The following is a 16,864-nucleotide window of genomic DNA, read 5'->3' as shown; positions in this document are numbered from 1 at the left end:
CAACTTTTGATGAAGGGTGGTATAGAAATTTAATTAATTAATCTGTTGTTGTTGTTTTAATAGAAGAAGAAGTGCCGGTACTCACCATGAAGTTGTTACAATCAGTGCCACACTTTTTAACAACAACAAAAAAAAAGAGGTCCCAGTACTGCGTACCTTTGAGTACCCCCTGAAAGAAAGCACTGATAATAGTAAAGTAATAATAATGAAAATGATATCTCTATAAGCAAAATGTGTCTTCGGCGGGAGGTGGGGGAGACCTCTGCAACTGGATGCCACCTATGTTAATGGATAGATCACATAGATTTTCTATACACAGGAGCTACATATGGGAAAATAGCTCCCACAATGCGTTGGGGAATTTTTTAAAGACACCCTTGTGACCCTTTAGAACTGAACTATCAATGGGGGAAATCTAGAGCAGTAGAAGTTCTTGCTGCACATTGGTTTGCAGCAGGAGCTAATAAGCAGGGGTCAGCAATGCATTCTGGGGTCAGCAATGTATTCTGGGTCCAACACAGCCTCACATTTTCTGCATTTACTTCCCATTAAAACCTTCCTCACCCTCATTTTGATTCTCCCACTTCATATTCATATTGTCCTAGATGGTGAACCCCCTGCACAGGAACTGGAAGCTTCTCAATATTATGAAAGCACAAAGACTGGTGTGCTGTGCAGTCACTGATATGAAAAGCATCAGGCAATCTTCACCCCAGATGCTCCCATTAAAAGCAGGAACAAGCAAAGAACGTCACAGAGACATTTTTTTTTGGCTAAAGGATGGGATATAAATGTTTTAAATCAGAAGTAGAGAACCTGTGGCCCACAGGCCAACCTTGGCCTGCCAGGGGGTCCAATTTGGCTCATGAGGCTATTTTCCACCCAACCACGCCAACCTGTCCATCAGCTGGCATCACCTCTGATGCCAGCTGATGGGCAGGGCTTGACTGCACACAGACAATGGGGCCTGTTTCCTATTGGCATGCACAGATAAAGCAAATAGACCCTTTTTCTCCAAGCATTGACTAGGTGAGAGAAAGGCCTCTGCTAAAGATCACACTGTCCAAGTAGGTTCAACATGGAGAGAGGCTGTCCTTGACGTACTTATGGTCCTGATCTGTATAGGGCTTTAAAGTTATTTAAGGTTTTGAATGGGTAGAACAAACACTGAATTAGATGCAACTGTCAAGTTCAAATTCCTCACCGTCTATGACGGCTCATTTTCTCCCAGCCTATGTTACACCCCTTGACTATTGGTGGGGGAATTCGCTAACACTGGGTGTTTGCTTTTAAGATGTGCAACGTGAGACTTAAAGTATGAAACTTTACAAGCAATCATGTGTAGCAAGCATATTAACACTGCCATCACTGGAAAGTCTCTGAAATTAGTGAGTTTAGTGAACTTTTACTGTTTTTTCCTGCTGTTCTTATGGTTATTACATTTTAAAGATCAACATGTATGTTGTTTTTTCTTTATTAGTCATTTTAAACCTTTTGTAAATAAGAGATAATTTAATAAAATAGGTTGCCATGAGGTTCCCTCCGCCTTGCACCAGGGTCCTGCCTTTTATGCTGTGATGAAAGCTCGAAGTTTCTACATTGTACAAAACTGCAAAGCTCAGTTAACTTGATGAGTTAAACCCTACCCTAGAAACTCTTCTGCATTCCCAACTTCATCAAGGAGACAAAATAGAATCACAGGGAAAATTCGTTCAACCCAGGAAGAAATTTCCTAATCAAAAACCCACCTCACTTCCAAATGCTAGCTCACCAAGAATGCGAATGCCATGAAATGATGCCTTAACAAGAATAAAATGTTTAGCATTTCTGAAAAGGCAGGGTAATCGTGCCAAGGCATTTGACAAAAGGGTGGAAAGTATTTCTCAAGTACTGCGTCTCACCCACACTGAAGAAGATACTCTGGCAATTTTAATATTTTCTATTCAGCAACCAACTGATCAGGACATATGGTTAGCAAAGCCAGTGCTAGATTTTATGTTTTATTCTTCTAACTGGTGGCATCAAATCATGGCACTGTGACTTAGCGTAAAGCTTGCACAGGTTTATTCCACCCAGTTTCAGGATCCCGTGCAACACAGGCCTGGAGAGGCTTTTTGGGAGTGCAGGGAATGAGAAAAAGGGGTTGCACAATCTGTCTTCCAGTCACACAATCACTGGAGACAAGCAATACTGGCAAAACAGGGAGCCAGTTAGGCTCTACTCAGTAGAACAGGATGCCAATGCGTGGTTGTGCCTGTGGCCAAGATCATCTCCACATCCCACAAAGGTATCAAGGGTTTCAAACAGAGCACTAGCCATATAAGGCAGAAACACTGCAACTTATCCAGGGGATGGTCTCATGCAGCCCTCTGCTCCTGCTTTAAAGCAGGTAATAAAGTAATGCATGTTTCATGTACATGCCTGATAATTCATGAAGTACAATAAAACTTTTTACTCTTTGACTGGTGCATCTTCTCTTTAACTTTTACAAATTATTATCACCGCAGAGCAATGGAAGAGATTTTCCTCTTACTGTGAAAGCAAATGAGGTGGTGGAGCAGAGAGCCCATTTGCTCAGTTACCTTAGTCATGCCCTATAGTCAAATACAAATAAACAGCAGTAAAATTCACTAGATAAGACTGCAGCAGGTCTATTAAGTTTCAATCCTACGCCTATTCTTGATCATTAGTATGCACTTCTCGCCACTTGCTCATACCATGGATTTTTAGATTCTCAAAACTTATTGATGGTGCCAAGTTCCACTATTCAGTTCTGCAGCCAGTGTGTCACACCAAGCTTTCAAGAGACTAATTGCTTCCATCTATCTCATTTCTTCCAAACAGTCAAAGAGTCAATAGACCCTTTAAAAGGACAAAAGTGCAAGTTCATGACAGATGAGGTCAATACTCCTGAAAGCATCCAAGAACTCTGCTGAAATGTGAAAGATGGAAGCTGAAGGTTAGAAGAACAGAGGTCCAGCCCTTATAGCAAAACAGATGGCAAGCTGCATGGATACTTTACAACATCAGAAAGATTGCTTGCCAAGGTTCAGCTCTGTGCAAATCCATCTCATTGGAGAGTTACCATTTATCCACATTATGAAAAGAGAACTTACAACATTGACAGGATCCAGTACAGCAATAGACACACAATAATACCATACATCTAACATACTGCTTGGCCAAATCAACCTGTGTATCAAGACCCAAGTAGACACTGCGCACAGGAACACAAACAACCCGTTAAAAAAAACAGTAACATGAAAAGTCATTTATATGGAGGTAATTGGGACCCACGTTTTCAAAAAGCCACAGGGGATAAGAAGTGACATTTGGAATAGGGATGGGAGGAAAGAGGACAAAGAAAGCGAACCCTCCTCCTGCCACTCCTCTGGAAGTGGCTTTTCCTGTTTTAAAAAGAGCTATTGGGTAATGTTACATGCATCTACATGAAAGAACTGAGCCCCAGTTTCTCCTTTAGCTTTTTAAAAATATATATTTGGTGTATACACAATCAGCTATATGTTTATGGCACACATTTCAGATAGAAGGGGTATCTATTAAAATAACATTTGCAGGAAGTAGTCATTCACTCCCTGCTGTGTGATACTGCTCTCAAAACTATTACGCTATACCAAGCTAGCATTTCCAGTCGGGGTGGGGCGGGGGGGGGGAATGAGGCTATATCGGCTTGTATTCTTGGTAGAGGGAAATATACAAAACTGCTGAGATATTTTGCACCATATTATCTTTATTTAAACTCATTACGTTGGTGGAAGATTCTGATGAGCACTCGCAGCTGCCCTAGACTTGTTGTATGGAGTGTACTTTCGTGACAGAAATACAATTACTGGGAGAAAATATTAAATGCAATGGAAACACTCTTTAGGAAAGACAGCTAGCTCTCCTACAGTGCACAACTAACAGCCCTTCAAAAACCAACAAGAGCCTTCCTATACAGAGATGCTTCAACATCTGGCATTATGTCTCAAGAGAAAATCAGCTATTATTTTTTTTAAAAAGCTTGCTCATGGCTCATGAAGGAGGCTTATTGCATCCTCCCAGCACAGGTGCCAACCCTGAGGCCCTCTGACCTCACCTTGCTTCAACCACAACTCAAATGCCGCACCCTTTTTTATGAGCCACTGCTGTTCTGAAATTCTCTAAAAACAAAGGTATGTAAAATAAAATATATTTATATCCATAGATATAATCCATCACTTTCTAACCCAAAAAAGTCTCAAAGCAACTTAGGAGAAGAAATTAACCTAAAGAAGCAAAACCATCAACAAGAAAGTACTTTCTTATCCAGTATTGTTAAATTAGTTTCAGCTAGTACATATTAAGGATATCAACAAGGTACCTGAATACATGCAGGAAAACCCTTGCATTCTTGCCCTTTGCCCTCATGACTGGTAAAATTAATCAGGAAGGGAATAAACAGTTGGGCCAGAGAGATTATTAATGCCGCATTGGAAAGGGCACTGAAAGAGGCAGTGGGAAGACTTCTCCTTAAGAAATCCTCCATGGATCTGGAATATCTGACCATCATACCAGTCACTAATGTCCCTTTCCTGGGCGAGGTTATTGGGTGGGTGGGTGGGTGGGTGCAAGCCAGCTCCACACACTCTGGGATGAAACTGGTTTTTTAGATCCATTTCAATTGGTGTTTTGGCTCAGTTTTGTATGATATCCTGTATCAAAAGGGAGCTAGGGGGAGTATACCTACAATATTACAATCTAAATTCTACATTAACACTTCACTTTGATAACATCTGAAGTGCTATGCACAGGCTAGATAATAAGTAATTTAACACTGAACACCACTTCATAGAAGCCCCAAAGATTTATTGACAGAACAGGTTAACAATGTTTACTAAATACACTAGATAACAGGTATGATGCAGTAATTTGCAGGGGTGGTTACTACAACCATCAGCTCTGCTGAGACCCCAACAACTTCTGGCTCTTCCTCTCTGAACTGTTTACATTCCACCTGGTGCTTACTAGAGCTTTAACTAAGAACAAGTGCCTGAGCTTGCTTTTTCCCTCCTCCCTCGCAATCCCTTTTCCTTCTGCATCATGGCTGCAAGCCTGAGAGCAGGGAATGTTTTATAGTTTCTCTTTGTGGGGCACTCTGGAAACCATTTTTTACTAAGTGATATAAAAATGCTTATAGTAAGCATCATCCTAGGTACATCCATCCAGGATGTACCCAGAGTCCCATTTGAAGCTTACTGAGTGGCCTTGAGCAAATATCTTTCACGTCTAAAGTACCTCACAAGGTTGTTATGAGTGTCAACGCTCCATAATCCTACCTAAATCGCAACAGCACAGTCTACCACCACTGCAAGTCCCACAATGTCTCAGAGTATATCTGGCTTTTGACTGCCACAAAGAGCTACATTTCTGCATTATAATGAAACTGTTGTCTAGACTCCTTTTATGTTACCAAGCTCAAGTTCAAACACTGCAGTGTTCCAAGTGGAAAGATTATGAAATTGCCAAAATGGCTGTCTGCTGTCAAATTTGCTTTATATTTAAGAGCTACTTTGGATTCAATGTTACACATTACCAAGGGCTCTGAAGAGCTATTGTCCAAGAACTTTGCTCCTTTGAGCTAGTTAGCACAGTACAGTATGTGCTTTGGCAGTAGCACAACCCCCTCCCCTCCAAGGACTCACTGCAAATGCAGGAGAAGCTTACAATTCCATATTGGAAGAGAAGGAAAATTTCCTCCCACTACCCTGAACCACTGGGCATTGGGGAGGGGGAATTATTAATACAGCCAATTATTCATACAGCCTTGTAGCTTTCTTAATATCAGAACATCTTTTGTGAAGGTCTTCTACAATCTTTTTATATGAACAAAGAATAATTTAGAATGCTAAACTATTACGGAACCTATAAGCAGATCAATCTGGTTTACGGCTCTTGGGAGAGTCATTTGCTTAGGCCAAAGCTAGACATGACAATACATTATTAATTTACTGCAAACTCATGAAAATGTAAGTATGTGGGTATACAGAATTTCAACTAAAACCAACTTTAGACTGAAAATTAGTTTCAACAGGAGTCTTTTATGTTTTAAGTAGACATCTCGATGAAGATGCCAACCCAGTGTGTGGCAGTTGTGAAAAAGGCAAATTCCATGCTAGAGATCATTAGGAAAAGAATTGAAAATAAAACTGGCAGTTAACATGATGCCATTACAGTATCTTGTTTGAACCTTTAAAGACAAACTGGTTGTTATCAGGTCCCGCATGTTATCCTTAGTTCACCCTTGGTGAAGACAGGGAAAAAATCAGCGCTAAATTAAAATTAGCAACTTAAGAAAGTGACTTCCACCAGATAACAGAAACCCTTCCCATGACTTTGGAGGGATGAGCTATAAAAATAAAGGATTTCATCCAGCAGCTGTCTAGGGAGAAATTGGCAGAGAAAATCTGAACTCAGTTTCAGCGTAACACTTTTAATTATCATTTTACTGATGTATGCCTATTGTATTTAATTCTTTTGTGAGTAGTATGCTATCCCTGGAATCAACATGGGTGGTAGGAAGAAAGACAAGTAAAATGTAGTCTTAAAACATTTAAGGCATTGAGTTTTAGTTATTTCATGTGTTTTACCTAATACAGAATACAGTGGTACCTTGGGTTAAGTACTTAATTCGTTCCAGAGGTCCATTCTTAACCTGAAACTGTTCTTAACCTGAAGCACCACTTTAGCTAATGGAGCCTCCTGCTGCCGCCACACAGCTGGAGCACGATTTCTGTTCTCATCCTGAAGCAAAGTTCTTAACCTGAAGCACTATTTCTGGGTTAGTGGAGTCTGTAACCTGAAGCATATGTAACCTGAAGCGTAGATAACCTGAGGTATCACTGTAGTATGGTATACCTTTCATGAATTAGTTTAGATGCAAAGTTCTGTACAGAAAAAATATTCTGAGATACCCAAAGGCAGTTCTCTTGAACTATCACAGCCTCAAGTATTCATATTCACTGTGCGTTCTGCGCCTAGGATACAGTGCCTAGTCAGAACAGTTCAATATGTCAAAGCACTACTTTAGAAAAACTAAGAAAATGCAGATGTGTTAACCAGCACTGCAGCAACAGATGTGCCCATATATTGGTGCAACTGCTACAAACACCTATCAGTAGCACCCATCTGATTGCCAACAGTACTTTTGAAAAGGAGCATGAGTGTATTCATGTTTTTATATATAGAAAAAATCTGCATACCATTTCCCTTAGAAGCTAAAAGAATACAGTCAGATTTTTGCTAAGGAAGGTAAAGACTTCTGCCTCTAAAGACACTTCTCTTGCACCAGGAAAAATAGCTAACAGTACACAGCAGCACAGGACTCCCAAACTTAAATCAACAAAGTGACAAGGTTCATTGGGTGGCCTTTGGCAAGACAGTATATCAACCTGACCTATTTAGCTTCACAACTGCAAAGCTCTGTACAGTGAAAAGTGTTCTAGACATTTTAAAGCCATGTTTGGCTCAGCTTTATTTTTAGCAGAATTCAGTATTTTAAACTACTTTTGTTTATTTAAAATAAACCCACAAAGTATGCAACAAACTAATGGACATTAATGGCAAGAGAAAAGCATTCACGTAGGAGAGGAAAGAGGCAGAAGGCCATCCAACAACAGTGGCTGATCTCATTGCAGTCTTGAAAATTCACAGATGTGACTTCACTCCTGAGTTCTATGCCTATATTTAGTTTATGCCTAATATGGAAGTCAAGGCCAGGACATACCACTACTTCCTTTCTCCGAGTAAAGAAACCTCCATACCCTTTGTTTAGCCAACAATGGAAAGATTAACTGTGAGTCTGATTTATGCTTAGGGTTGAAATTGGAAACTCAATGTAATTTCTTACAATCAATTAATGAGACTACTACAAAGTTCTCCTGGGCAATCATACGGTTAAGAAACTCATTTCCAGGTCAGCAGTTGAACAGAGGCAGCTCCACAATAAAAACAGAACTGTCTACTTGGACGACATATTATAATTAAGTCACTGACTTAGGAAGTTTGTTTTCCCTAGACTCCAACTGCCTGCAGTCATGAGAAGTAATGCTGTTTTCACTAGTTACTCTTTGGTTGAGCAGGGCATTTGACTGGGGAACAATAGACAAAATGCACCATCAGAATCCAAACACACCCTCTCTGCATTTCTGTGTAGCGCACAGGGCTCTTAAAGTTCATGTTCTCTAGCCCTCAATTATTAAAAGAAGCTTGAAAATTTAAATACAAACATGAAGACTGAATATAATAAAATGCCATCAAAATGCATCTGTTCTAACCTCATAAGTTAAGCACATATCAGAAAGTGTAAAGGTTTATTTAGTTTCACAAGACATTTTGACATAGTAATGTAAGGGCATGACCCAGCCAAAGTTAATCACTTAAGCTCCTTTGGTTTCAATGGGAGAGAACACCACTATGTTTCCAGGCAAGTCAAAGTGCTGTCTTTGATCTTTAAAACCCATTGCAGTCCTCCTTACTATGAATACAGCAAATGATATATCCTCCTATATGCACCCTACTATGCACTGAGATTTGACAGAGGCACCACTATGGGCTACTCAATCTAAGGCCTTCTTCATGACAGCCCTGAACTCCTTACCGAAGCTTGCTAGCTCTTTACATGCATTTGGGGAGATGGCTTAAAACTAGGGGTGGTGAACCTGTGGCCCTCCAGATACTGTTGGATCATAGCTCCTATTATTCCTGATCACTGGCTGTGCTGCCTGGGACTGTTGGGAATTAGAGTGCAGCAACATCTGGAGGGCTGCAGGTTCCTCATTCCTGGTTCAGGGTTTCCTTTTAAAGATGGCTTTCCCTCCTTGATGAAAATGTAAGCAATTGTTTTCATTAACTACTGGAGTTTGTCTTATGCTGAAGTCTAGTCTTTATTTGATACTGCATGATTTTGTATCATATTATTAAGCTGCTTCAGGGCATGTATTTTGTGAAACCAAATATAAACAAACCGCTGTAGGTCAGCTCTCATCAAAACTATACTGGTTATATATGTTAATGACATACACCTAAATACTGTTCATTTGTATTGTTTTACTAATATATTTGCACAAGTCTAATATATTTGCACCGCATACAAAAGGTAAACTAACCCTTTCTATGAAAACATTGTCTTCATCTTCAAAGCCCTGTAAAAACAATTGCTTATGACAGAGTCCTCAGTTGCATTAACAAAGCTACTATAAATAGGAACACTAAAGCAGGATATACCAAGAGCAAAGCAACTCTTCGCAGCTTCACAAGCTCTTTGAATTTGCTGAAATACTACTGTCAGCTCATAGCAAACAGATCACACACAAAAACACCAAAAAACCTACTATCTAAAGGAAACATAGTTTTATGGCTGATTTGAATAAACGTAGTCATTTGTTGCATTTTCAGGCTGGATCCTCCAACTCTTCAAGAAGAATTTGGGTGGCACACCAAGGAAAGACAGGGTGGGGAAGTTCTGATATGTAGGAAGAAGCCTGTTCCACTGATTTCAACACCGTGGGTTCCAACGCTTAAGTCTTTAAAGTTGCCATAAGTCGCTGTTCTTTCTTCCTGCAAGAGACTAGACACAGCTACTCTGCAAATAGAAATCCTTACACAAGAGTACTGAAGGACGTAAGCTACAAGTCAACTTTCAGGTAACCTGGAAATAAGACATTACATGCTTATAACTTATACGGTTCTATAATTTAATACCAGGTTCTTCACAAAGGAAACCACAGCTTAGCACTCAAAATGCAAACCATTGTGAATAAGCATTCTTCTCAAACATTTACATGCTTTATACAGGATCTGGTACTTGACGTTTCTGCAAGGACTGGGTTATGGAGATAAGGACAAGCCATGTTATTCTGTTTCCAGTCATCTCCTGTATGGTAACTTCACTATGACAACTACAGCAACTAGCTGTATTGCTTTATAAATACAAAACCAGTGCAACCAAAGAGTCTCACAAATCCAAACCTTGTTCACTGAAGACACTGAGACAACGGATAGCTTCAGTCACGACTAATTTAGATGCTGCAGGTAAGCAAAGTGTAATAGGCTTTTCCTCCATCAATGTCAGGAATGGATGTCAAAAGGTGAAAAAATTCCAAGCCAGACCTTAAAAGCCTGGCTCCCTCCTCCAGAAGTCCTGACCTAGAACCTGAGGCACTTCAGGTGACAGTACCTTCTCAACTATGACTATTTAGTATACCAATACTGTCTCAAGCTGCCCACTGAAAGATTAGCTGGTGCCATGGGCTCTCCTGCTCACTTTTCAAAGAAGAGCCAGCCAGTTTATACAAGTGTTCCACTTTTCATCAATTCACATAAGATGAACAGCCAATTAAGTTTCCAGCCTGCCCAAACTGTGTTTGCTGCCACTTCTAATGTATACTCACTGGCAAAACTTACCCTTTCCTTGGCAGCTGCAAGACAAAGCAAGAGCATAAGCCAAACCTGGCCAATAGTGCGTATGCCAAGATCTACACAGTCAGAAAAAGATCACAGTTGTAGAAGCTTGGTACAAACATAATGTACTATCGGCTGCATACTTTAGAAGCAAGTTATATGCATATAGATGTGTGCAAACCAATCAGGAGACCTTTCCACATAGCCCAGGTGTATGTTAAGACTTACGGAAGTCAATGGAACTACTCATGAGTGACTTTGCAGAATTTCCCCACATCTGGGATGCCCTCCAAAAATAAAGACTTTATGCAGGAGTGAATAAACAAATCCTGCCACTGGCATTTGTACAAGCATCGCATATGGCACTCTGGACATTCCTTCAAAACAGAGCAGCACTTTTGCCCACCTTGCCTTCATGAATCTCTGGGACGTATGTGAGAAGTTGGGTTCTTTCCTACAGTTTCTGATGATACTGATGTGTGGCTGAAATGTCAATACCAGATGAAACCAACCAAGTGTACCTGCATGACTGACAGAACAGAGCTGTATTTTCTCCCCTTGTCTGGATAATGGCACTTGACCTAGCCAGCTACTTGCAGCTGTGCCCGCTGAGGTCCAAATCCTTCATAAATTGTATCTTCTTTTGAACTTCAACATAACAATATATTCTCCAATATATTACCAATAGCATTTGTTATAACAATAAATCCCAGAATAGTGGAAGAAACACCAAGAGAGGAAATAAGCAGTGTGTTTTCATTTCTAGCATTGCTGTCAGAAGATAATCTTATCAAGAGGTCTGGCTTGCCATCAAAATAATCCCATTAGGCACCGTCCCCATGCCAGGTGCAGCTCTCTCACTAAAGCATAATCTTGTAATAATAAAAATGCTTTACCTGACTGAGAAATGGTTAGGAAACACAAGCAGGTTGTCACAAATTTGGGAGTGAGAAGCATCAAGCCCAGGGCCTTGAGTGGCCACACTCAAATTTTAACTAGGGGAGGACTTTTGTGCTGCCTGCCTATTGAAGGGCCCTGATTGGTGGACACTGATTTGGACTTGCACTTAAATCTGTTCAGCCAAGAACGTATTAGACCCTTTGGTATTCTCCTAGTTTAGAGAATGATCTACCTTCACAAGGTTGTGATATGGACAATAGCCATCCAGGCTGCACAATGCCTATTAAGGGCAATACTGGAATTTAGCTCTTCAGCAACATTCTACAGGCTACAGGAAAATATTTGCCGCATATTCATTATATGCAAGCCTTTAATTCTACAAGGTTCTATTTAGGTGTTTTAAATGTGCTTTTGCTAGGAAGCTCTTAGGGAATGAAATCTATTAACTGCTTCTGTTTAATCAGCCCTAAGATGCAAATATTTGCACTGCAAGTTAACATGGACTTCAGGCAGACCAGAGGCACTGACTGAAGGCACAAACTTAAGTTATTAATTACCGCAGACCACCAACGTAAGTGCTATAAGCAATGCTGCATTTCAACTATGCATCTAGTTTGCTTTGCAAACATGGTTTAGAGCAGGAAGAGGCCATGATTATAGCAGCACCAGTGTAAATATTTTTCTTTCACAGGCACTACAGAAATTGCAATGATTATGCTTAACCACTTTGTTGGAAACTAGCAACTTCCATCTGTTTTGGTCCCCTAGAGATATAATCCACTAAAAAAATCTAGTTTGTAGACCAGCTTTTTATAAATTCTGTTCAAGGTTTACTTAACGTGTTCATTCCCAAGTTTAAGCCTGGCTGCTGCTGTTCTTTGTGTGCCGATCACACTGATACAGGCATTTAAACATAGGTATTAGTACAGATTCCCAATGAAATAAACTGTTTGCTTAGGATAGATTCAATCCATGCATTGTTGATCTTGAACTTGACTTAGAACACTTGTAACAATTTCCTTTGAACACTCAAATGGCTACATTTGAACAATCATGTCTCAGCTTAATAAACAAAGATATGCACAAATTTCATTTATTTCAAAAATGTTTTATACTACTCTTCAGCCAGAGGCTAGCAGAGCAGCTTATAAACCTGGTATTCAAGCTTGAAATGATCAACACAAAGAGAAAATGGATTAGGAGGATGAAACCTGAATTTGCTTGTTTTCATGTTCTTAGTTACAAGTTGTTCTAATGACCAGCTGTTTGTTAATTCAAGGAGATGAGACACAGGTGCCAGAAGCTGCTGGTCTCTCAGCTGCACTGATGTAGTGGCCCTGACTCACTTCTCCTCCCTCCTCTGCTACAGCCTGATGTAATGACTATTGGGTCCAGACATAGCATCCAGACATAGCCATTTGCTCCTCCTTGCTCCTGCAAGTAAGGAAACCAGGAAGCCTCTATTAACCATAGCTTCCTCATGTATCTGAACCAGGAACTATGGACAATGGCTTCCAACAATCCAAAATATGGAAGCCAACTTTAAACCATGGCTCCTTATTCTGGCCTGTTTGGAAGCTATAAACCATGGTTACTAGTTCAGATACACCAGGAAGCTGCGGTCAACTAAATTCTTGGCTTGTTTCCACACTCATGCAAGAGAGAAAAGTAAAGCAGCTGCATTAAACTACCGTATTTTTCGCTCTATAACACACACCTGACCATAACACGCACGTAGTTTTTAGAGGAAAATCCGTAGGCATGCCACCCGTAGGCATTCCCTCCATAACACGCACAGACATTTCCCCTTACTTTCTAGGAGGAAAAAAGTGAGTGTTATGGTGCAAAAAATACGGTAATGCATTTCCAACCTTAAGCTAAGATTTGCATCAATCCGAATACAGTCATTGCCAAATTCTTCATATGGGCCAGTCTAGGTAATGTGTGACAGAAGATTCAAACAATTCATAGCTTATTGGAAATTATGAGAACACTCATTCCTCCAGCTGACTCTTCTCATAGCTAGTATGATCAAAGCTGCTTTCACAATGTTCTATTCAAATTTTAAAAATCATTGCCCAGCCCCTGAAAAGTCATGAGACGAGCCTAGACATGTAGTTAAAGAAGGCTAATGAGAGGATATTCCTGTTTTCAATACATTATCACTTTTCCACAATAGAAGGGATGTAAAAGATGTGATCCTCCAGTCCCTGGATTCCTCAGGGCTGGTACATCCCCGATGACAATATGGGTGTGGAACAGATTGTGCGATAAGGCTCTTGTTTACAAGTCAAAAGCTTTCAAAACTCCAAAATATGTGTCTTCATATTTTAAAAGTACCATGCCTTTAAAAATGATCCCATGTAGCTCCTTATTATTCCCCCCAAAAAAACCAGCATTGCAGAAGTAGAAGCAAGAAATCAAGCAAACACTTTTTACACTATCTCCAACAGCAATTGAGTAATGGACTATTCATAGCTTGTATGAAGTACTATTTCAAAAGAAAATGACTTCATCCAGATTCATTCAAGTTGCCACCTCTTATTCCCAGCCCAAGACTTCTGTTCTGAGTGAGAGGGAGCTAAGAATGAGTATTACAGAAGCAGGGAAGAATGCAGAAAACAGGAAGATTTTATTATTGGAGCACTTGGAAACAGCTCTTGCTTTGAAAAATACACTTCTCATAATAAAAAAGTTTTAGTGAATGTTAAGGCCGGAGTATCTGGTAAAACCAAACAAGGCAAGACTGAGACCAAAGCACACTCCCCAAAGGCCATTTTTATATATCATTTTATGTACTCTCGACCCTACTAGAAACCAGAAATGCTTATGTTTTTATTTATGGAACCAAGTCTTTATCCTCTCTGAAATGATGTCCACTATTAACTTGTTATAGGGAAATGAACAGGAAACAGAAGAGTGAAACTGAATGGAAAGAAGGAAGATTCGCATCTATAACAACTTTGCAACACAGGAGTCTCTTTCAGAATACTGCACATAGTGATCAACACATCATAAAAATTGGAAGAAGTAGTTTGCAAATTATGACATATGTGATTTAGCCAGTTCCTAAGTCTACAGCTACAGAGTCTTTGGAAAGAGGTAGGTAGGGTAGTGCCTGGACGGGCTAGCTGAAGGGGGGACAGGACCTCCCTCTGTAAAAAAGCTAACAAGATAATAGGATCTTCAAATTGGAGATCATCATGTATGATGCGAAGGATGCCCAAAATCAAACAAGGAAAGAGGACTGAATATACAAACCAATTACAGTGGTACCTCAGGTTACATACGCTTCAGGTTACAGACTCCGCTAACCCAGAAATAGTACCTCAGGTTAAGAACTTTGATTCAGGATGAGAACAGAAATTGTGCTCCGGCGGTGCTGCAGCAGCAGGAGGCCCCATTAGCTAAAGTGGTGCTTCAGGTTAAGAACAGTTTCAGGTTAAGAACGGACCTCCAGAACGAAATAAGTACATAACCAGAGGTGCCACTGTATAGACAACCTTCAGGGGATATATGGGTTAGACTGGAAGACAACTAAGGATTAGCTGAGGAATGCTGGGATGGAAGGACGCATGTCACAAAATCAAAAGACCTGCAGGGGAAAAGCTTCCCGGCCCCATCACCAAACTGACAAATTGCACGACAGAATTGTATTTTTATGAAGAATGTGCAGCAGAACCCACAGAAAAAGAGGGATATGAGAAGTCAGTGTCGGGCTGATCAGTACCCATGCTATTTATGAAGTTCTAGAGTCTTCATTTCTATAATAAAGTATGGAATAAGCTATATCTAGCCAACAGGTTTAAAGGCACAGAGATGAAGAGATGACTGTGTGGAAGGGCGAGGAGAATCTGTCCATACAACACACATTGTTTTGCTACTTACACAATTTCCTTGTCTGATACTCAACCCACGGAACACTTCCTTGGAAGTTAAGTCCCGCTGAGTTCACTGGGAATTATTTCCAAATACCCACGCACAGAACCAGACTGTCCCTCTCCAAACTCCAGTTCTGGACACAGCCCAGCAGCCTCTCCTGGAGAGGGAACGCCATAGGGAAATGCTGAGATTGAGAACTGCTGCGGGGTATTGCAGAAAGCAAAGTCGACTCCCTCAACGAGGAAAAGAGGGAGCGGCCCCCACCATGCTGCTCAGCCCCCACTCCCTTGCCTTCGAGATCTTCAACGGGCTCTTTCGCCGAGTATGTAGAAGCTGAAGGTTAAGACCAAGGATGAGAGCAAGAAATGACACATCCGATGCACCTCGCGCTATTTCTGTTCCCAGGCACCAAATTTGCATGCGGCTTCTACTGCCATAATGTTTTGTAAGCCGCTTTGAGAGCCCCCCGGGATTATTAAATAATAATAGAGTGGACCCAGGAGCGTGCATGAGAAATACCATGGCGATGTGGAGTAAGGCGAGTCAAGTCGACTCCCTCAATAAGGAGCAGGGATGAACCACACACTACCCGAGGGGGGCTGCTTAATAAAGGCTGGGGGGGGAGGAGGGAAGCCAACTACCCCCAGGGAACACCTTTTACCTTGACGAAGAGCTCGATGAGAGGCTGCTTGTCGCCCTCTTCCTTCACCCCGTTGACCGGCACCGAGAGCGCCATGCTCTGTCCTCCTCGCTCGGCCACCCGCTCTGCGTGGAGACTGACCGGCGGCGACGCCCTGCGAGCAAGCGAGAAAACTCCTCCCTTCACTCACTCACTCACTCAGCCGGTCCTTCGCTCGCCTGCCTGTCTGGCTGGATCTCCCCTCACGGCTTGTGCGAGCGCGCCGGCGAGTGCGAGGGAGGGAGGGAGCGCCCCGCGGATTCCGCTCTTTCTCTCTCTCTCCCTGCCTCCTGGGCTTCAGCGCCGTCGAACAAGGCGGGACCACGACTGAGGAGCCGTTTCGAGAGACGCCGCCTATTTATACCAAGGGGCGGGGATTGAGCCGCGAAAGGGGCGTGGCAAATCGCCGGGCGGGGGGGGGTGCAGGGAGCAAGCGAGGAAACAAACAGCGACGGATAAAGGTTGGGAAGACGCCGCCTAATAATATTTGCCGGGTGCCAGGGCGGGGCCTGTGCTGTGAAGGAGGCGTGGCTTAGGACATCAACCCGCCCCCGGCGGCAAAGAGGCGGGACTCTGACGATAGAGAAGCACCGAATGATCCTATTGACGTGGGTGTGGCCAGAGCAGGGTGCGCGTGTTTGAGGGGGCGTGACTGTAGTGGGGAGACTCCCGCCGCCTTTCCCCGACTCAACCCAGGCGAGGGGAAAGAGGGGGCGTGGCCTGACTTTGTTGTGCGCGCGCGCTGCTGAGCAGGGGGAGCGTTTGTCTTGGCTGGTGATGGGGAGGATTACGATGCGAAGGAGCGGGGGCTGTGGTGCGGGTGAAGGTCTCCTTGCATGAAACTCAGGAACAAGTTTCTAGTCCACGTGTTTGTCTATTCATACCCTTCCCTTTTAATGTATAACTTGGCACAGAATCAGTATCAGATTAAAAGAGTAACAAAAATAACAAACCCACAAAATC

The 16,864-nt window shown here is 41.9% G+C and overlaps 1 protein-coding gene across 1 annotated transcript in view; it reads right to left on the bottom strand.

Moving 5' to 3' along the window:
• CLIC4 (chloride intracellular channel 4) overlaps positions 1-16,407 on the bottom strand; it is a 45,861-nt gene extending 29,454 nt beyond the window's left edge. Inside the window, exon 1 of the mRNA XM_083511876.1 lies at positions 15,884-16,407. Within this exon, the coding sequence (XP_083368002.1) occupies positions 15,884-15,958 (75 nt within the window). The 5' untranslated portion in view covers positions 15,959-16,407. The remainder of the gene's footprint in view (positions 1-15,883) is intronic.
• Positions 16,408-16,864: the final 457 nt, after the last annotated feature.

This window comes from Podarcis liolepis (genome assembly GCF_965112155.1).
Source record: "Podarcis liolepis genome assembly, chromosome: 7".
Taxonomy (NCBI): domain Eukaryota; kingdom Metazoa; phylum Chordata; class Lepidosauria; order Squamata; family Lacertidae; genus Podarcis; species Podarcis liolepis.
Note: the sequence above shows the minus strand (reverse complement) of the source record. Positions and strands in the feature narration are given on the sequence as shown.